This window comes from Nelumbo nucifera, chromosome 3 (genome assembly GCF_055504915.1).
Source record: "Nelumbo nucifera cultivar China Antique chromosome 3, China Antique-T2T, whole genome shotgun sequence".
Lineage (NCBI taxonomy): Eukaryota > Viridiplantae > Streptophyta > Magnoliopsida > Proteales > Nelumbonaceae > Nelumbo > Nelumbo nucifera.
In genome coordinates this window covers 104,475,853-104,498,751 of record NC_142651.1, presented here as the reverse complement: position 1 = coordinate 104,498,751, position 22,899 = coordinate 104,475,853, and the positions used below count along the sequence as shown (strand labels likewise).

General features: G+C 36.9%; 3 protein-coding genes across 3 annotated transcripts in view; 2 read left to right on the top strand and 1 right to left on the bottom strand.

The window, feature by feature from the left end:
* Positions 1-5,100: 5,100 nt before the first annotated feature.
* On the top strand, positions 5,101-13,692 carry LOC104598890 (cytochrome c1-2, heme protein, mitochondrial). Its single transcript, XM_010261167.3, has 8 exons — positions 5,101-5,237; positions 5,342-5,416; positions 8,248-8,468; positions 8,634-8,913; positions 8,996-9,067; positions 12,898-13,014; positions 13,114-13,179; positions 13,349-13,692. The coding sequence occupies exons 2-8, from the start codon at positions 5,357-5,359 to the stop codon at positions 13,463-13,465; spliced, it is 933 nt and encodes a 310-aa protein (XP_010259469.1). The 5' UTR covers positions 5,101-5,237; positions 5,342-5,356; the 3' UTR covers positions 13,466-13,692.
* Positions 13,693-16,778: 3,086 nt separating this feature from the next.
* On the top strand, positions 16,779-19,290 carry LOC148801800 (uncharacterized). The gene is made up of 3 exons (XM_088901315.1): positions 16,779-17,159; positions 17,244-17,349; positions 18,482-19,290. The coding sequence occupies exons 1-3, from the start codon at positions 16,816-16,818 to the stop codon at positions 19,157-19,159; spliced, it is 1,128 nt and encodes a 375-aa protein (XP_088757441.1). The 5' UTR covers positions 16,779-16,815; the 3' UTR covers positions 19,160-19,290.
* Positions 19,291-19,538: 248 nt separating this feature from the next.
* Positions 19,539-22,899, bottom strand: part of LOC104598891 (putative GTP diphosphokinase RSH1, chloroplastic) — a 30,208-nt gene continuing 26,847 nt past the window's right edge. Inside the window, exons 20-24 of the mRNA XM_010261168.3 lie at positions 21,362-21,448; positions 20,821-21,277; positions 20,314-20,375; positions 20,149-20,217; positions 19,539-20,056 (exon numbers count right to left, since the gene is read on the bottom strand). Of these exons, the coding sequence (XP_010259470.1) occupies positions 19,952-20,056; positions 20,149-20,217; positions 20,314-20,375; positions 20,821-21,277; positions 21,362-21,448 (780 nt within the window). The 3' untranslated portion in view covers positions 19,539-19,951. The remainder of the gene's footprint in view (positions 20,057-20,148; positions 20,218-20,313; positions 20,376-20,820; positions 21,278-21,361; positions 21,449-22,899) is intronic.

The following is a 22,899-nucleotide window of genomic DNA, read 5'->3' as shown; positions in this document are numbered from 1 at the left end:
ACTTATAATTGCAAGTTTCTTATTTAGAAGCCATTGTCTTTTTTAATGTAGTAAATAGCAATGTTACAATTTGAATCCAGTCCCTCCACTAGTTATGACTTATGAGAGCAATGAAACTATTGTGTATAGGGTGTTTTAATGGGAACTGCGCGAGGGCCGAGGGTTTTGATCCACCAAATAACACTTGGATTCTGGTTTGGGAGGGGGAAAAAGCATCAAAGAAATGGATTGTTTGTTTTTGGAGAAAGTTGGTTAATGGGATTTTGGTTCTTATTGACCAAAATAATTATGTTCTTTTTTTAGATTTATGTGGATCTACGAAAAAATTATTTTCTTTGGATATCACTTACCCAATATATCCATCTCCTAAGTGCATAAGTAACTTTTCCACCAAGGGCAAAAGTTGCCAACACTTGGATGAGACAAAATTACCCCTTTTAATAATGGTTTTTTTATGGCTAAAATGATTATCACCTTATTTACATGAGAAATGAAGAAAAAAACATGGGTAAATACACTTATCTTCAAAGTGAAGTGTATTGATTCATCTTTGGCAATTGAGTACCTAGGAGAAGCTATTTAGGGTAGCTTCCTATATGCTTTTAATTGCATTTGCCATGTCCAAAACATAATGATCCCTTTTCTAAATTTTCACCAAACACAACTGGGCCTAGCTTGAAATACTAGAAGACGCATCCCAAAAACTCTCCCAAACAAATGGTCATTGAATACTTGAATAGGAAGCATGACAAGTTATATAGGGCCCTAGAGAGTTGAGAGTACAGATGGGAATCCTATAATACCTTTCCACCGCTCTCTTGTGACCAAATAGCTAGTTTTATGAATGATAATTTCTTAAACTATCCCTACTGTTTAGTTAATTGACAAACTCTATTCTTATTGTTTATATATTGTCATAAAGTATCTTTATTGTTTCTCGCAATTGACTAAATATTCCTCTAACATTAAGGTTCTATCTTCACCTCAATGTCACTACTTGTCGTCTGAAAGATGGGGGTGCTGATGCTTTGTCGTCTGAACCTTAGGAGTAGGTGCTTGCATCTCTTCAACCCCGACGCTGGTGCTTCCATCTAAAACGTGGGGGGTGTGCGGGTGCTTGCCCTTCTTCTTCATCATTGTTGACGAAACCCCTAGTGCCCAATTACCCACTCCGAGGTTCTCTCTCTCATTTGATTGAAACTCTCTCTGTCGTCTAAAACGTCAAAAGTCTCGTTGGCTACTTGGGATCAAATCGTGCTGTCACTAGGGTTGGGGTTACCTCGTTGTATAGCCTTGGGATCAAATGTTTATAATTATAATAATAATAATAATAATAATAATAATAAATTTTTAATATGAAGTTTGAGCATAAGTAGCATCCCCAATTTATAATGGTTTTCATTAGGGGTACAACATCGGCAGGCTTGGCCCAACTCGACCCAACCTGAATATTTGTACAGGTTGGACCTACATTATTGGGCTGCAAGTTGGGCTTGGCCTAAACTTCGGGTTGGGTTGATGCCCTAGAAAGTCCAACCGACTCTAGCCTAACCCAACCCAAATACGTCCATACTCCAAACAAATATATACATACATGCATTGTATTTATTTAAATTCATCTTTTTTTTCCACTTATATATAAAACAAACACGAATATGTACATTTATAAATGAAAATTACACATTTTCAACTCATCATACTCTTAAATTGGATTATAAAGCCGAATGGAAAATAATCATATAAAAATGTATTCATAAATTCTTTCAAATCCAACCAAATTATCCAACCTGACCTTATATAGCTTAAAGTTTGAGTTGAGCCTCACCTCAGGTTGGGCTTGGATAGGGATGGCAATTTTTCCCATTTTCTCGATCCCCGTGGGGATCCACCTCGAATGGGGCGGGGATGGGGATGATTTTCCCCCGCAGGGACAGGGATGGGGAAATTTTTATCCCCGTTAGCGGGGACGGGGAGAGCACTCCCCGCCCCGGGGGGACCCCGATCCCTACCCCGTGGGATCCCCACTAATATATATGTATATATGTATGCATACATTATATATGTATATATGTATACATACATCTATATATTAATATTTTTAAAAATATGGTTGAATATATTTGAATCTTTTCTAATGGGATTATAAATTTTAATTTTTTAATTTTTAAATAAAATAAAAAACAAAAACAAAATAATTAACATTATAAAAAATCATGGAAAATGTGGATAACCTTGTCCCCATTAATAGGAATGGGGATGGACGAGGACGGGGACGGGGATAGGGACTTTAACCTGACCCAACCCGCTCGAGATGCACCTAATTTGCAGAATGGTGCTTTTATGTCTTCCATCATACCTACATCATCGTACATCTGTTGCAATGTATAAGATGATATGCCCAACTAGTCTTTTTCAAAGAGGACTGCTAGGTTGTGGACTTGGATGGTGGTTGGCATATCTGCATTTTTTCAACTCCTGATTTACTATAAATATAATGGATATTGGGCAATAGAATATCCCGGCATTTTCATGCAATGTTCCTTGTCAAAAATTTGTTTGGTAGAGACAGTATTGATAACTTGATATAACTTTAACATGTTCGCCTTTATTAAGTAAGGCTTCATTTGGGAGGGGTGCAAATACAAATAACATCATTTTCACCAACTTTGCATAATTGTATATTTACACTCTTCCCAAACATTCAAAATTACTTGTTTAAATAAGGCTGTCAATGGAGTTCAAAAGTGGAGTTTGTGATTCATACATTATTAGTTTCATGTTTATTTGGATCAATTTTTATGAATAAAGTAGCAATTAAGCTATTCTTGATATTTCTCTCATTCTATCAAAGTTAACTAGGGGTGTTCATGGGTTGGTCCGGCTTTGGGTCTATTCCACCATATGCATTATATTTAATGTATATAATATTTTATATTACATGACATATTTATAAAATATAAAATAATATATATAATATTATATGTATAGTTTTATGATATATATAAATATATATTTTTATATTCAATGTAAAAAATTTTACGGGTTGGGTCAAGTGGGAAATGATTGCCCATAATCATTTAATTGGGCTTCCTTTTCTTTTTGGGAAAATCTCTTAAAGTATCCATAAGTTTTATGAAGTTGATTAAGGCCTCGTTTGATAACTCTTTTTAGAGGTCTGAACTTTGAATTATCTACTTTTAAGATGGCCATTGTCATTTGTATTGCATCTGAAATGCTTTTTAAGATCTGAAAGCCATAGACACTGGCCAAAAGACGTAAATATCCCTCCTTTACCTTGTCAAGATTCGATTTTCCTATTTCGAGTTCACGAGGAAGAAAGAATGTAGCCTCTTCGATCACATTTAGCAGAATCCAGCTTCCTCAGACCATGATTTCTCCCATAATTTATAAATTTTCTCCACTTGAATCAAATGGGTATCGATTATTTTCTTCTTTGAATGCTTCTCTGGTCGACCCAACTGAAGATACAAGTCTCTCAAATCCAAGATCGATGACGGAAATTCCCAAACTTTAAGTACGGAGAAGGTGCTTTAGTACTGTACTCGTTTACAGCGGTTTCATGCATTAGAATATTTGATTTTCTTTGCACTTTTGGTTTTTCTTGTTCTCGAATTTGGTTCAAATTTACTGCTTGATTGTGTATACAGTTATACCAATTTGCACTATATTCTGATAGAATTATTTTAAGGAGAACGGGAGAAGAATAATGGACCTAGCACATTGAAAATCATATTTGTAATCGTCAATTTCAAATGTTAATTTACTAGTTTGTTCGAGTAGAACTGTGAAATGGAGAATAGGAATAACTTTATTAATTATTAATTAGTAATCACTAATTTTTATTGATTATTTTAATTTTTATTAAATTTTAATCATTTTTATTATTTTTAGTAGTGATTAATTATTTTTATTAATTTAATTATGTTATTTATTAATTATTAATTATTTTTCGTAATTATTATTTATTTTATTATTTTTTTGTATGATTTCAATATTATTTTGAATTTGATAAATTATTTTATATGAAATAGTACAAGTTGAGCTCAAATTTACCAAATAATATATTCTATGGGTAAAATAATAAAATCAATACATTTAAGATGTTAAAGTTTTGGTCCAACACAAACAAGCTTAAGTATTCAAAGCCTCTAAAAAGTAGGAAAGCATCAATGCCTCTTTTCAGATTTTAGATACTTTTAATATCTTTTTAATTTTTCATATTTATCAAATGCCACCTAACTCTACCCTATTGTTTAGACGTTGTCTTAAAGTAACCCTAAGTGTTTTAACAATTAACTAAATCCTTCTCTACCATTTCTGTCCATTAGCGTCCCATTATAAGTCACTAACATGTGACACCACGTGACATAGAGAATTTTTTTAAACTCACTTTTACCCTTTGTGGTCAATTTTACCCTTCATTATTTTTCAAGATTTTAAAACAAAACTCAACCTTTTAATTAGTTGAAGGTCATGAACAAAGATGGACATGGAAGAAAGGAGACAATCCCTCATGTTCACATGTTAATAGGACTTTGCAGCATCAAAGAAAGGAGACAATCCCAAATAATTTTGGGTTGTAGATGGTTTCGTTGAACATCTTCATCCGTGGAAAAAGTTTGTCATGAGGAGAAGACCAACATGGTATTATTTAAATATTACAAGTTTATCCAAATATTTTATTTAAAAAATTTAAAGAAAAATAATGAATAAAATAGTCTTTTCAATATTTTTGTTAACAAACACTAACAATAGGAAAAGATTTGTCAATTGAAGTAATTTAAATCAATTTCTAAGCAGTGGGGTGAGTATATCAATTTCCTTAAAAACTAGTGGTACTTTAAAAAACTTGCCCTTTATTTTTATATTTTTTTCCCGGTGAAGACAACAGGGGATGTTTAAGGATTACATTAAAAGTGCGGCGATGTTTTAGAATTTATGGAAAAACTTCAGGAGGTTTATGGATTTTCCCCTTTCTTATATTGGAGACGTGGCACAATGTGATTGTGCAGGTCGTAGCCTTGGCTGCTAATCGCAGCCTAGGAAAAAACCCTCGCTCTGTTTTAGTAGACAAAACTACCCTTCTCTATTCTCCATTCTCCACCACACCATTAGCTTAGCTCTCCATCGATAATTAGGGGGCTCACATAATCACATCCCTTGCGAGGTACAGGACCTCAGGTTGCCTCTCAGAGTCTCTCAGTCGACCCTTCCAGGTAAGCTAATTCAATATGGTTTTCATCAGATCTCGTCGAGTTCTGTTTATTTTCATCAGATCTTAGTTTCTGATTCTGCCGTTTTTGGCTGAACAAATCAACAGAAAGGATCTAATCAAATGGCTGTCAGCCGATCGATTCAGCTATTGCTGAGGAAGAAACTTCAGTCCCAATATACCGTAAGACTCTCTCTTCTTATTTTCATTTCTTCGTTTTGATTTCTTTACTTTCCAAGGCATCGCCTACGATGATCTCAATTAGTTTAATCAAGACTTGTTTTTTGAAATGAAATCCTACAAGTGATATAATCGATTTGTATACAACAATAGAACATTATAAGATTCAGGTACAACTGATAGTAACTACTTTTACCCTGTCGTACATTGATTATTCCATCGGCCAATGACCATGATGATTTATTGTCTCTTGAGATTATTGTTTGAATTGATGTTTCCTTACATGCAATAAGTTATAAGTCATGATTCAGTAATGCCTGTTGAACTACAGAGCGGGGCATTCTGTAGTTCGTACTTCCTACTTCGTTGGTTTTCCTTCGCTTGTTTAGTTGTTTTATACTGCATTTCCTAATTTATATTGCATTTAGTGTTTCTAGTTTTCTTTTTTAACTTTTAGTCTAATGTAACCCAAGAATATACTTAGTGATTCAATCTGAGAGATAAATACATATAATAATTCTGAACTACCTATTCTTTCTCCACATCTTTGATATTTGTAAAGAAATTATAGCTCCATGGAGTAGAATAGATAGAAGAAACTAGAAGAATAATGAGGTATGCAATCGTGCCTTTCTTAGAGTAGGGACATTAAATAGATGAGGGAAGGACAATAATGAGGAGGTTCAAGGTTGCCTCATGGTAAGTCTTCCCAGAATTTGATTTGAGGATCACTTTTCTTTTCTTTTAATAATCATTTGAAGACCACTTAAATGCAGACACAAGAAAGAAAAGCAGGGAGACCAATATTCCAATGGAGCTTCAATACTATATATTTTACCCTCAACCATTAGAGTCAAGGTTGTGTGTGCTAGTAATCACCAACCTACTGCACGACTCCTATGAGGATCTCTACAACCATTTAACTCTAAGTGATTTGTTCCTTGGGTACAAACTTAAGTCAATCTTCATTCTTTGACACAAACTTGTGTCTATTTGGTTAGTTATCTTATTTTCTTTTGGAATTTTATCTTCCCATAAAAGACTTTCTGAAACTATTCACCATGCTAGATGGGTTGGTAAAATCTAGTCTAGCATATTGGATAGGTAATATTGAAGATGGTTTCAAAATTTCCTTTAAAGTAAACAATGACATTTTTGTTAGCTTTCAGAAAGAAGATGGTATTATCTACAATTTGTAGATGAGAATTTCTTCACCTACCATCTACAAGCCTCATCGGCTTGTTGAAGACCTATCCCATCTTTTTTGGATTCTAAATTATGTTCTATGTTTGATATTGTTGGTATTGGTGTTTTGTAATTCTCTACATGTTCTGTTATCCTGGTGCTGAGTCTGGTTTGTTGTTGAGTTAGGTATCGGTGTGTTCACATTTGTAACTTCGTAATTATTTTTTCTACAAAAAATTTTGACCATTCAAATGGATTATATTTTGAAAATTTCAAAATGGTGACCTATCAAAAAAAAATCAAAATGGTGTGCACTGTTCCAATATGAAAAAAGCATTAAAATTGTAACTTTATACAGCTCAAAAAGAATGTCGATGTAGACCTGATTTAATACTTAAAAGTACCAAAATATACACATGAAAAAAAGAGTAATATGTACAAAATTATTCAACATGTTCATATGCTTAATCCAAAATCAAGATGAACATTGAATGCCAAGCCACTTCCTTGTCCCCTTCCCCACCCACCGTTTCTCTCCAAATTCATTTGCACATTGTATTTTGTTTAAAACTTTCTTGCTTTTAAAGAAGAAAATGTTCTTATTTTTACAAGGTCGCCTTGGGAGGGAGAGATGATTTGTATAGAACCTCCCTAATTTTTTCTTTAAAGCACATTGCATACATGTTTTCCACCAAGTCGATTGATCTATTATTCCTTGAGGTGAAGAAATTGTTCATTTGTTTTTTTCTCTTTTTTTTTTCCAGGAACAAAATTGTTATCAATCTTCTGAGCATTTTTGGAAAAAAGTTATTGTAATAGCATTAGTCTAGGGCTTGACAACTGGATATCTCAAAAACCTCTTTAATTCTGTTCTTATTCTTGTTCTTTTTCCTTTTAATTTGTCTTTTTTATTATTTTTGGGATACGACACCTCTTTGTTTTTCTCCTTTATGAAGTTCGTTTTCAGCCAGCCAACAATGTATGTTGCTATACGTCCCTCTAAATCTCTGATGTAGTATGAACTCTATCAAATTTCTATTTTTTTTATAAGCATTAAGCAACAGTAAAGAGGATTTCATTAATGGACCATAAAAAATCCTTGCTATCCATCCAAAAGGTTGGTAGCAGGGTACAAATTGTGGCAGCAGCAATCAAACTATTCCTGTTCTTTCAATACAATTGTTCTTTACATATCTTCTCCTGGGCCTGGAGTACTGTGGACAGGATTATCTCTTGTGGTTCCTGTTCTAGCTAAAGAATTTGCCAAAGTATTTGCTATTTTAAGTATGCTCCTGAGTCCTGACAATAAGTTCAGGTTAGCAGTTGGAGCCCTAATCTAACCATGAATATTAGTATCTGTGGTGCATATTTACCTCAGTCATCCATTTTATGACCACTTGACAGTCTCCATCCACTTGTAACTCATTCCAGCCAGCTGTTGAATCAAACTTTAACTCATATAGTACGGCTAGCAATTTTGTCATTAGCAAGTTTTCAATACCTACGTGCCCTGAGAAACTAAATAGAATGTTTCCCCTATCATTTCTTATTACTCCTCTAATACCTGAAGCAGGTTTACCAGATTTCTAATTCTCAGAAGAATAGTTTCAGCATTTTTTTGTTAATGGCAATTATATGATAATTTGCAGGTTCTTCCATCATTATCTGCCTCCACCCCAAAGCAGGATCAAGATGGGTTTGTCTCTGCTGGCATGAGGTCTCTAAGGGCAATGGCACTTATTGGAGCAGGTGCTTCTGGACTTTTGAGTTTCGCAACGATAGCATCTGCTGATGAGGCAGAACATGGTTTAGAGTGTCCGAGCTATCCTTGGCCTCATAAAGGCATTCTCAGTTCATATGATCATGCATCGTGAGTGTATGATTGTTTTCTCCGTGTTAAATACTTATGCCAATGATTAATTGTTAAGAAGCATGCACTTCTTACTCCTGTTTGATCAGTGTTATGATATGAAGTAGTTACATGATTATGTGAATATAATGTAGCACTTATGCATAATAACTATATATTGGACAGGATTCGTCGTGGTCATCAGGTTTACCAACAAGTTTGTGCATCTTGCCATTCAATGTCTCTAATTTCATATCGTGATCTTGTGGGAGTGGCATATACTGAAGAGGAGACAAAGGCTATGGCTGCAGAAATTGAGGTGGATGATGGGCCTAATGATGAGGGTGAGATGTTTACCCGCCCTGGTAAACTGAGTGATCGTTTTCCTCAGCCATATGCAAATGAACAAGCAGCAAGATTTGCTAACGGAGGGGCATATCCTCCAGATCTAAGCCTTATCACCAAGGTAACTTCCAGTCTTCTGAATTCTCATATCTTTTGATAAAAACTTTCTGGTAAGTTGGCAGTTTCCAACTCTATCTTTTCAGGCCCGCCATAATGGCCAGAACTATGTGTTTGCCCTTCTGACTGGCTATCGCGATCCTCCTGCTGGTATTTCGGTAATTCTCTGCTTCTTTCATTGAATAGATTATTATCTAATTCTTGAATTCTGGTACCTTCCACAGAATATAGTTTTTTAGGATAGAAGGTTGGTAACATACTCTCTCTCTCTCTCTTGAAAATGTAACATACTCATTTTCGATCACAAACACTTGTGAGATTTGGAAATTTTGTTTTAATTTCATGCTTAATGAGAAAATGAGATAAAGTATATCTTTTGTATGTATTTATTTAGGCAAGTTAGTCTGGGGCTGAAAATGATTCCCCAAACTCCTTTCTCATTCCTGATTCATGGAAAAATTTTGGCCCAGAAAACCTTGGATGTGTTCTAGAGTCTAAATAACTGATAAGCTATCTTTTGTGTTCAACTTTTTAAATTAAAAATTGAAAAAGTTAGAGTTTGGCCCATCAAAATTCGGTTTCACACTAATCAGAACTCTTCCTTCCACTTCTTATTAGTGCTGTTGTGGAGTAAAACTGAATTTGGGGTATTTTGATGGCAGCTTTGTAGGTAATCCTGCCCCCTCTGGAATTGGGGGTGTTTTTAGAGATGTGGAAGGAAGAGTTCTGGCCCTTTTCTCTGGCCCAATAGGTTGGGTGACTCACTAAGAGTAGAAGTTTGGCACTCCTCCAGGAGGTCAGATTGGCTAAACAATTGGGTTTTCAACAGTTAGAAGTGGAATGAGATTCAAATAAGTAGGTTGGATGCAAACAAACAGCTTGGGCACTTGGTCCCTTAGACAGCCTGTAATGGAAATATAGAACCTAACAAAGGAACTTGAAGCACAACAGAAGGTTAACACAATAGATGAGTTTGATTATACAATGGGTGGGGAGGGAGGCTAATGCTTTTGGCTGATTCTCTAGCTAAGCAAGAGGTAATTAGGGATCACTTGTGTTGGGCTCAATTGTAATTCTTGTGCTGTTTTTTCTTTAAGAGTGAGGCTGCACCTTGTGCCTCCCTCTGGGAGGCTTGTAATAGTTGCTTATCCTTAACTGATTTTAATGAAATCTTAATGAATTTTTAATTATAAAAAAGGGATCTTAAAGCACATTTTAATGTTCTAGACTCTAGAAGGTCAGCAAATGCAACGACTGACACCTTAGCAAAGCAAGGAGTTAGTAGGAAACTCTATTCTGGGTGTGTAAGTTGCTTTTATTTCGAGGGGTCACCTTGCCTATCAAGGTGACAGTTGTACTAAATTTCCTTTAAGCTTAATGAAAGTTACTGTTTCCCATAAAAAAAAAGTGATCTGTTACAAGTTGAAGGGGCTAGAAGAGCTAGGGGCAGACCAAAAAGAATATAGGCTGAACTTTGAACTACAAAGAGAGCCCATAGTTTAACAGTGGATATGCACTAAATAAAACAAAGTGGCAGGACAGGATTCATGTAGCTAGGGCTGTCAATGGGTCAGGTCTGGTTCAGAACATGGTAGATCCATCCTGAACCGACTATAAAATATGCAGACCCAGAACCCAACCAGACCCTATTGGGTCTCTGAAATTAGAATTGGTAACCCAATAAGAACCAATTATATTAATAGAAAGATTAAAAAAACAAAATAGCTGACAAATATACATGGTACTGTTCTTTGCTACTGTTCATCATCCTCATTTGAAGGAACAGATACTTACAATAGCTCAGAGAGAAATAAACAAAATGGCTAAAGAATCAGTATCTCAAAAAGATTATGAACAATTGTGTACAGAGTGTCACTTAGAGCCGGTAAAGCAGAGATTTGTTGATAACTTGTGTCTAGCTTGCTGCTGTTCTCAATGATTTGGACCATTGGGTGTCAGCTGCTGTGTGCTGGATATGCTGGTGGTGCCAGTCTCCGACAACTCACCATCTCTCTCAGTCTTAGACTTTGATGCCTTAGTTTTTTTTTTTTTTATCAGAAACAAGAACAAAACCTTATTGATTAGATAATACATTTACAACAACTTGAGTAGCCTCAGTTAGTTCAAGCTTTAACACTTGATAGGAGAAGAATAGAAACACTCAACAGGGGAAGAGTACAAGAGAAACTGAGTGAGTGAGGAAAGATTAGGGTTAGGAGGAAGAGAAACGCTTAACAGGAGAAGAAGAGCAGAGAAAGTGATTAATTGACAAAAGATTAGGGTTTTATTCAAATGCCATCCATTGCCTTGTATTAATAAAGCTATTGAATTTACAGTTTTAGACAATTACTACAACTAATATTGCAAAAATGACATATAATATATCATATATGTATAATTAATTGGTCTGGGTCTGAATTGGTTCAGGACAACTAATGCCGATACTGATCCAATAATAATTGAGACAGGAAACATGGGACCGGAACCAACCCCGGGAAACAAAACTTTGGAACCAGAATCTGCATAATCGGTTTGGCTCGTTTGGTTCTGCTGGTTAGACCCAACCCATTGAAAGACCTAAATGTAGGCATGTAGCCAACCCTTATAGTTAGGATAAGGCTTGGATGATGATAGGTAGAATTGTGATTGCTGAGAATTGTGTTGTTTTTATTTATTTAATGCTTACACCACATACAAAGAAATCAGTTTCTGTATTTATGATTTAGATGTATGCAATTAACCCGAGGACTTAGTATTTTTTTTATTTTTTTTAATAATTAAATAATTAATTTGCAGTTGGTGAATATCTCCGTAAAATTTTTACTGCTTTCTTGTTTTATTTGAAATGTTGTCACTTGTCAGATCTTGGTTTTTCTTTTGCCTTTTCTTTGTCTATTTTTGAATGAAGAAGTGGTTACCATTTCTAATATTGAATATAGTTGTAAGAAGTTGACCTGTGGACTCTGTACAGTGAATTTGCAATTAAGCTGCTCAATTACTGTAATACTGTTAGCATTGCCTACAGATATAAATTGTTGAAGCCGAACATTCTGCAACAGTGCAATGTAAAGAAGGATAACTTAAGAATTCACATTCTTTTAACATACATAATGCATGCGTCTTCTGGCTTTCTTGATGCCAGAATGATTGTTACTAGGTAGGCTGAAGATTGTTTCATGTGAACAGTCTTCTGTTTTTGTTGATGGGTGGTTGCAAAATGATGCAACCTGAAGTTAGACGTTTTGAGGCTGTCATGGCTCCTCTTAGGGGGAGTAGAGGACAAAGATTATTTCATGTCGGATGAGGGCATCATGTTGATGGATGACTGCAAAATAATGCAACTTGAGGTTAGACTTTTTGGGGGTTTATACCAGGGGCTCAACTTGGGAAGGCTTTGATTGGGGAGTCGTATCATTAAAATTTCAAAGGGCCTGGCCTGGTGCAGTGTAAACTCTTCAAATTGGGTGCCCAACTTGCACCCCTAATTTATACATGACATGGTGCTTGTACATGGGCTTGCAGTCTTAACTAGCATGTATTTTGTTGATCCCTAAAAGGTTCCAAGAGGGACAGCCTGGGTCCTGGGCTATCAGACAACCCTTTTCATTTTGTCTCCCACGATATATCCTGAAATTCAGTGGTTGATAGCCCTATTTAATTTTTCCATATCTTAGGCATCATCATGTCTACCATGTTGTTGATCACTCTGATCACATGTTTGTGCTCTTATGTGCTGATGTGCTGGATGGAGGTTGTTTGTTTAGTCATCTCATTCACCTGATTGTGATAATGACATTCCAATTTATTGTTGCTTTTTGGCTCACTGATCCTTATTTTATGGTTGTTGATTTTTGTGTTGGATTAACTTGTTACAATTTGAGTGCATTTAATCTTTTCGTTATCACTCGAGGATTTTGTTTCTCCACTGGTGGAACATATCGCTCTCCTATTTATTAACCAGTTACCGGGCCTTTAATTGCGAGACTAGATTCGAGAAGGGCTGCATTATAATCCTTACTTCCCTGGAGGAGCAATTGCTATGCCCAAAATGCTTATTGATGGTGCTGTTGAGTATGAAGATGGTACACCTGCAACAGAATCTCAGGTAATATCCTAGCCCATCCAGCAATCTTTGTTAACAATTAATTTGCTTATACACATGAAGTTACGAGAAGCTAATATTCTTTATCACAACTTGGTGCAGATGGGAAAAGATGTGGTGACATTTTTGTCATGGGCTGCAGAGCCGGAAATGGAAGAGAGGAAACTGGTAAGTTGGGTGACTTGTCCAAACCGCGTTATATCTCAAGTAGGCTCACAATATGTAGAATGCAAAAGCTTGTATTTTGTATTAATTTGTATGTATGTGCATTATACATATTTGTACTTCTACTCTTTCCAAACTGAGCCTTAAGACTTTTCGAGCATTCCAAATGCAGATGGGATTCAAATGGATATTTGTACTGTCACTCGCACTTCTCCAAGCTGCTTATTACCGGCGCTTGAAGTGGTCTGTCCTGAAGTCTCGCAAGTTAATCGTTGATGTTGTCAACTGATCCCTCTTTCGTTATCTCTCAATCTGTTTGTATTGGATTAGATGTCAACTGGCTTCTCTCTTTGTTCTCTTTCCCTTGAAATTCGGGAGGAGTGGAGGACACGAATTGTCAATAATGGATGTTGAGGATCTATTTTTGTTATACCTTATTTCTTCATAATAAGTTTTGTTATACTTTAGTCCCCATTTTAATCTATTTTTGAGAGAGAAATATATATTCTACTCGTACATTTCTCTTGGTAAACAACTTTTCATACTCGTATACATGGTACATTATATTCTTTTTCTAGAACTACTGTAAAGCAACATGCTATGCACATGTATGTGCAAATGAAGAAGGATAAATTAATCAAATTTAACAGTTATGATTTGCACCAAAATCAAGGCAAGTATTTATTTTTTATCTACGGAGAGTATGAATAGGTTCAATGTAGATTTCTGGATTTTACTGCAGATCTATAAGCATTCAAAATGTCAAAAAACCCCATTTTATACATCAATACTCACCCGTAAATTGGCATTAATTCCGAGCTGTATTTTTACCTTTACTTGTCATAATCACACGTGCACACGTGCATACTAAACGCCCTTGGCACTTGTCATTAGTGCCTATAATGATTCTTAAATATAGGAATATAGGATATCCAATACGGTACTACACTGCGATGTTCATCTTAATCTGATTAAGCATGACCAACACCAGTTGGTGGTGTCATTATTTTTTATTACACTTGTGCAAAACCCAAGTGAATTTGCACTCTGGTTCAATTTCATGGGTATTTGACTATAGGGCAAGGATATGTTTTTGTAGGGGATAAAAGTAAATTTGATTTTTTAAGGGTTGATTATTTATACATACCCTGTCTGTATATTTGAGTAACTGTCTCTATAAACCCTGAAATTTTAAAAATAACTCTCTTTTTCACACACACACATATATATATATATATATATATATATATATATATATATATAATTGTTCATCGGCCTCACTTAGCATAAACAAGGCCCCAATCCTCACACCGTTTAAAACTGTTACCATCACATTCCAAAAATTTTTATAATGCCAAATTTGCCCCAAATCTTCAAAACGATGGGCAAATCTTCTTCCCAACAAACATCGGGAGCTTGGTCGTGGCTTTATGAGAAGAAGAAAGAAGACTGGGACCGGTTCTCTAAACCGGTGCTTATTGTTAGCTTTGCCTCGAGCTTGGTCTTGGCTTTTTAATATAATCGTCAATCTTCAAGAGGCTTACCTCCAAACACACAAGTGAGTGTGTTTTACATCTTGGATATGATTCCACATACCTTCTGAGATGGGTGAGTGGTCTACAGCAACAAGTGTAAAGAGCTCATAGGTGATTCCATCCATGAGCACCGCTGTTTCTGTTTGTCTTGACATGACAATAGAGATCAACATCATTGGTGAAATATGAAGAGCATACTGGTCTCTCTGTCCTGTAGATGATAGAACACAGATGTTGAACGGAAAGATAACTCCCTCGTTTTATGTTTATTAGGGAAGTCCAGATGATATAAATAATGGAAGTGATTTGAGTTTAAGTACAATACGTAAGTGACTACACAGGTTAGCCAGAAAACAGAAAACAAGATAAGAGAATAAACTGATAACAATTAAAGTTGTTAGCACACACATGGTTGCATCCTTAACAGTAGAAACCCTTGTCAAGAGTCACATGGCTGTGGAAAACCCTTGTCAGGATGTCACACCATGTATTCACCACCTACTGCTTTGAGCTCAAATTCTTCTACTTTGGTTGTTGATCAAGGTGAATGCCCGACTACAGTTAATGTGAGGTTGATCTTTAAACCCATAGGAGGAGGAGGAGGAGAGGGAGAGAGAAGAAAGAAGAAAAAAGAAAAAAAAAAGCATGGCATATTTTAAAAATTTAATGAATAATCAGGGATACTTTTGTCTTTTAAATTTTATTGTTAGATTTAACTTTGGAAAGATCAATAATAAGGTACATATAAATTGTTTTTAAAAGTTTAAGATATATATGAGTAGTTTCTCTAAATTAACCCTTTTTTTAATTGTTGTTATACTCGTAAACTAAAAGTAAAATGAAAGCAAACTTTACGCTCAAAATTGATTAATGTAAAATAAATTAGCTCCAGCCATGAGATTTGTATTTACACTCATCATTTGGCCTCATGTGCCTACACAACTGGGGTCCCCTTAACACCCCAACCCCGGTGATTTGATCTTAAGTATCTGCTAGCTATCAGATATTCTACCAACTGACCACCATCAGTTGGTGCATTCTTCAACAAATTTGCGTTCACATTAGTGCATTTGCTTTTTAAACTCTTATCAAATGCAGCCTAATCAATTAAATCGTTGCTATTGAACTTATGGAGTGAATGTTGAATTGGTTGCCCGCTGGCGCTGAGCCAGTGAGGCTGTCGGATTTGGACATGAAAGGGTGCTATAGCATCGACGACATGGGTTTGCAGGCTCTTGTATACCCATTAAACCTGCAACCTCCAGCAGGTTGATTTTTTTATCTCAGAGGGAGCTTCTTTAGTGAACTAAATTAAAGATTTGGTTTTTCTAGATGTGTTGTGTTGGCAACAAATAAATGGAAATTCCAGGATGAAGGTCTAAACTAGAATTTTAGGTGCAGATAATCTTGAGCTATTGTTCAATATCAGATGCAGGATTGTTCACCGTAATGCCATCAAGATGCAAAGATAGCGCACCTTGCCTATATCTCATTACAAGTGTTTGAGTTAGCAGAACACGCGGCATGCAGGGGCATCCTGTGATCGGCTCAAAATGTTGAAGCTGGTCAGCACTCTTAGTGCTGCTTACTATCACCGGAGCTACGTAACTCCAGATCGGCACTGCAAATCCCAAGGTTGCAACATAGGATGGATAGAAAAAGCCTTGGTTCTTGCTTCGAAATTACATATTAGATTTTGTGGGACGTGCACTCGACGGTTTTGATCAAATTACGTTTACTTGGGGAATAACTAATCTGGAGATAGGGGGTGTATCGGATGGTAGGGTCTAGGGTGGGAACCATGCATGTCTCTCTCTCTCTCTCTCTCCGAGTCCCTGGTACAGGTCTGCTCCACGAGTTCTACAGACCCGGTCTAATCTAATCGTGAAGTGAGAGAATCTTCGGTTGCGAGAATTTCTGAACAAACCCACTCACTAACACCAGCAATTAGCGGATCTGCCGAAGCTGTCCGCTTCAAACTCTGATCGAAACATTAATTAGACCTCCTCACCTAATTGTTATATTTAATCTCTATGTATGCTTTGGGTCCTAGTGAAGACAAACCAAGCAAAGTCAGGAAGTGAACCTCGACAGGAGAAGAGCAATGGAGCTCAGCGGCAACTTGAATCAACGAAATGACAACGAGAAGAAGAAGATGATGACGATGGAGCTCAAGGGTGGTGAGTGTGGCAGTGGGTTTGGTGGGATTCTTGTGTTGGGTGGCGTCATAGCTTCTGCAGCTCTGATATCGGCTATTAAAAATAGAACAACTAAGATAATACCATCCCGCACCACCACCCATCAGAAGTGCATCAAAGACACAACTGAAGAACCCACGAAGCCATGCAAGAACAGCAACTGCGACTGCAGCAAAGATGAAGGAATGGAAGGGCTTCGTTCTCTTCTGGAAATTCCATTTCCATGTGATTATGAACATCACCATGGATGGTATATGCGTCGATTACTCTTGTGTAAAATTATCATCTATACGCTTTGTTTTCATCCTTTCTAATAATTTGATTGATTCTTAAGTGGTAGTGGTAGCAGCAGCAGCAGCAGCAGCGAAGAATGGGTGTCGACAATCGGTTCGATCCATGTTGATTTTTCCGAGTTGGTGGCGATTCAGAATCTCGTGTTGGTAATGCTTAACTGCAGAAGGGTGTGACTCGGATTATCTGTCTATAGCATCTGTAACAGGGACAATGCATCTCCAATCACAAATAAACACGTCGGCTGCCATGCATGATCTGGTAACAGTGTGGATTGCTGATGTGTTGGTTGGTGATTGGGGTGTGTAGCCCGTATATGTATAAATTAAGATATGCCACATCAATGACATCATCCTATGCCCACCACCAAGGAGTTTGATGTGGGTTAGGGGGTGCTTTCGTGGGGTCTTTTTTGAAATCGAACCAGTATCACTGGTTTTTGAAAATCATGAACCGAGATTCAATTGAAACCAATCGGGTATCGGCTAACTGGTTGATAAGTTCAGTTTTTGACCGATTTGATCGTTCGGTATATATATACCAATCGGTTCAATAAATTGGAGTTTTTTAACATGGTGTTTGGAAGCATGGGTGCTTTTTGGGACCGATTTTCAAGAAAAAACACCCATGCTTTTAAGACTCGTTTTTCATAAAAAAACGCTTCTACCACGTAGGCAGTGAGCAATACTATGCTGTTTGGTAAGGTGATTTTCATCACCATTTTTCATGTATGTGCTGACAGGTAAGCACCACATAGGATACACATCAGTCAACCGTTGGGGAAATGGGACACCGATGCATGAAACGTTGGGGTCCCAATTTTCGAGGCATGCCCGAATTTTTAATAATCGGCTGAATCAAACAATGAGATACATGGGCATTTGTTGAAACGCTTATGTGGATCCGACGTGGCACCGTTTTTTTTTTTAAAACGGCCACGGTTCCAAACATCCCCTAAGTTAATTAAAACTGAATGGATCAATTTGGTTAACCAGATTTTTCGGTTTTTTAGCACTCCTGGATGTCACATATCATGTTGAGTCTAGATCATCTGCTAACAAAACCCGTTCCAACCCTTTACCAACATGATCTTACACAGGTCCCACTTTTATGGTGGGTCTCAGTCTCATGGTGAGATGTACAGTGTTAGACCAAGTTGGTAGAGGGTTGGAACGTGTTTAAAACAAGATGTTTTGTTGGCACAAGATCTCAACTCTATTATGTTAGCACAGTTCATCTGAACACCAAATTGTATTTATTTATTTTGGTTTTACGTTGAAGGAAGATAAGCCCAGTTTGAGGGTGAATGGCGGGAAGGAAATTATCGGTGAAAAATGGGAAAACCTGTCAGAGCTTGAAATTGATTATATCTCCAAGGGTTGTTTTGGTGCTGGAATTTTGGAAAGACTGGCCTTGCCCAACCCAAACAACGTTATTGGCTGGGATTGGGAGGAAAACCATGTAGAGGATCATCTTCCATCAGTAGATGCGGATGCAGTAAGCGAGATATTTGAGATGGTCCCAACTGTAAAGATCCTTGAAGATACTTCATCATCAATGCAACTCAAAAAAGAAGACGACGATGACAACAACGACGATGATGATGAAGAGTTGGTCGAAGGGAATTCAGAAGGAATAGGAGATTCTTCCAATGATTCAAATGCCGAGGCGATCTGGCCAGTTGAGACCCTGGGAGTGGGAGATGAGTCATTGGAGCTCAAGGGGACTAAGAGTAACTTGTTGATTTCTGGAGAAAAGATTGACGAACAAGAAAGAGAAACGATAACAGAGGAAGATGGAACTACAGGCACAGAAAGGAAGAATCTTAATGAGGAGAAAGAAACAGTGGTTCATTCACCATCAAGATCAATGTTCCTGAACTTCCTACTGTGGTTTATGGTGCCGGTGTTGCTGCTTTTACTTGCCCATTATATCTGCCAAATCAGTTTATCTTCTTAATATGACACCCATTTTCCCATCCTTCTGCAATTTAGCGAGTTGCCAATGGATTTAGTTACGAAATTGTGAATAAAGATCATAAAATCATGGGAGTTGGATTTTTGCCTTTCATTGCTTTTTTTCTCTATGCCCCTTTGCTTACTGTTTAATTGAACCCATCCTCTTGGCACCTAACCTAGCCACCTACAGAGTACAGAACCCCCCACCCACCAAATAAAAGCAACGCTGCCAAGGACCAAACGAAAAGAGAGCGTCGATGGTCTTATTAGTTATCTCCCCTAAAAGTTAAAACAGAGAATTTAGGGTTAACGCGGTAAGTGCATGCTAGATTGTTAGTTAAAACTTAAAAGAGTGGCTCAGTGAAGGTCACAAAGTTGTATGGTGCTCATCTTAATCAAATATGATGATATCCATCTATTCATCTTTAATATAAATAGAAATACCTCTATGCAGCCTGTTGTCTAAAATGTCCATCCAAGAAAGAGACAAGTATATAAAGTCCGACATGGTATGATGCTCCTTATCACAAGTTTCTATTACCACTCCTCTCCTCTATATACAGTCCGCTTACTCCAGAGTCACTCAATTAGCTGATGATGTATCACTTCTCTTTGAGCTCTAAACGAAAAAAAAAAAAATGAGAAACCAAGGAACTACGACACCCACAATCTACACGTGGAACTCACTGATTTCTCAGCCTCAAGGATACAAGGAAAATAAAAAAGAGAATATGATGGTCATCTCGTAAAATTTCCTCCAAGAATATAAATTTGGTAACCTTTGTTGCATATTTTAGCATTCGAGAAAATGTTGGTTGTCTGATGAGATTGGCCAGCTGCAACCCGTAGACCAGCCCAGAACACCAAGAACCAGGTCCACACTGGAACAAGCATTTACCTAAGAGCAAATAAAGAGATATATCTTCAGACGGGCATCATAAAGCAGGATAGTATCATGGCACAAACATGAAAGCTTTTTGCTGTACGTACCAGACTATCATAACTCCCTTCAATGTGAAATAACATGACGCTCATTCCCCTTGTTCTGTCAATCTCTGCCTGCTCATGAAAAACGTATGTTATAACATCAAGGAAAAGCAATGCTTCCTGTTCCTGGAAAACAAGCAAAAAACCCTCTAATCACCGATTACTCACCACACAAGAACAAATGGCGATGCCAACAGCTGTCAATATTGATGTAATTTCTGCCATCATACCTGAAATTTTGGTAAAATAAAAAGTTTTAATATTAATTATCATGATCATCATCTAAGCCTTGTCCCAACTATATGGGGTCGGCTACAGTTTTAATATGAATGGTGAAATATTAATAGAGGTAATCGGGACCCAAGGACCATCAAATGACCTACTGATACTCAAGGTGCAGACGCAATGGATACTCCACATATGACAGGTCCCAACCAGATCATTAGACAATATAACCGAGATCTATATGGAGGTATTGCTATTTCTATTATTGTATATTTCTTTGGTGCATATCTAACTCAGAGAAACTTTTGAATGGTGGTTCCTATTCTTGCATTTCAGATGACAAGAAACAATTTGCCATTGGTAGATAACTTCTTCGTAGGCATATCAGACATTGCTTAACAAAAAAGGGAATAGCTAGACATGGTTATTATCAACAAAGTGGAAGCTGACCTTTCCGATCTATGCATATTACAGAGAACCATTGGATTGAATGTCCTTCATGGTTGTGCCAGGAGGTGATATTGCCAGCTTGCCAGCTTTCCAGACCAGGTAAGACTTCCTTATACATTGGGATGTTAGCATATATCAACCTTGCAATACCATTTCCCTGTGACAGAAACTCTCCCTTGGCCTTCAAACTCATATGTTGTGCGTTCTTGTTATGCTTCCCATTGACCTTAGGGACTCCAACTTTACCGTTCTGAGAGTGTTGAGCATCATCATTGCTTCTTTTTAAAGAAGAGAGCTCTGCAACATTAGTGAGAATCTTCTTCCACAATGGTTTGCTAACATTAGGAGAATTTTCTACCTCTTCTGATTCACTTTCATCTTCAATATCAGCAACAAAGTTATTTACAGCATCTGCTGTTATTTCAGTAGCAGAGAGTGCAGCTTGCTCCTTCAAGAACTAGAAAGAGGACAGAAAATTGATTAATGAAGCAGGACACAAAAATGGAAGTGCGATGTAATATCACCATACAAGAATACCTACTTTCATTATCTTGTGTCGGGCACTTCGTGTTTTTGCATGTTGCAACCACTGCTGATGCCTCTGGAAAGCAGATTTGCTAGAAAGAGCCTAAATAGAAACAACATAAATTATGATATGACCAGCAGTGCTTCAAAAATTATGACATGAGATGACCAACAATGCTTCAAAGAATGACCATCTGAAAAAGGATAGTTGCTTCCCTTGAAAAATCAAAATATTTTTGGCACACAAGGAAAAGATACTTTGAACCAGAAGCACAATGTCTATTGAGATGATGGATGGTATTAAGCCATAATACCCAGATACTTGTACAAGGGTGCCACATCATGTTGCATGGTTAAATTTTTAGTGTAATTGTTAAGCCATGCTATAACCACTATCTGTCTTCAGTGTGTTTTAAGAGAAAGGTTTTGATCATACCAAGTACCATAATGTACATAAGATGCCTTGCCAATTGCCATATCACTAATATGTTTCCAACTAGTTCCTCAAGCAACTTTTAGAGATTGGCTTGAGTGCTTTTTTTGGACACCACAAATTGATTATTTTCTAGTATAATGAGCATGGTCAGAATATGTATCAAATGGAAAAGAAAAAAGAAATGGAAGAGAAGACAAGGCACAAAACCTAGTAACCTACCTTGAGAGAAAAGATTGCAAGTGAAAGATGATGTTATGCAAGGCTCTACCATGGAACGATATACCTACAGTGATGGTACAAGGATTCCTGTCATCCCAATTGCTTCCCAGGCATTAATCTAAATGAGAAATTCAGTGCAATAGTTATGGTCTTTTGCATGAATAATAAGGGACAATGACCAGTTGTCTGATCTAGCAGACGCACCATCAGAAAGCATTCCTAGAATATATTTTAACGAAAGGGATGAGAAGATGCCCCTTGGCATATCTGAACTGACAAGAACAGCAAGCACTACCGCCTTCTTGGAGCTAGCCTCCCCCATGGTTCAAATCATTAATACTCTCAATACAGAAAATTCGCTTATTGAGAGTTCCATTCAATCAATACTCTATTTTTTTCCTGGTTTGGTAATTTGTCAGTGGATATGGTATGACATCTATTAACATTTAAAACTATTAAAACAGCCTAACTCTTTTGCACCACATTCCCATATGAGGGAGCATATCCCAATATATAACCTCTTCCCTTTCTACATAGGAGCCCAACTGCAACTGGAAGAATAAATCCCTCATCCAAAGAGGAGTGCTCAATAAACCTCCACTGTCCACAGGTTTAAAGGGATGGACCATATCACCACCATCACTGCAAAATGGAAGAAGAAACAGCAAAAGTATCCTCCTTAAATACATTATGAACAGATCCAATCTCTAATAAGTCCCACCACCATATTGATGACTTCTGCTTTTGATGCAGTTTTCTGTTCAAAAATTTTGGTATTTCTCTCAAACCATATAGCCCAAAGGATTGCAAAGGGAATAACCAACCAGTAAACTTTCCATTTTTAGTCATCCCGGAGACCTGCCACCCTTTTTAGTCATTCTGGTAGAGTTTACCACTTT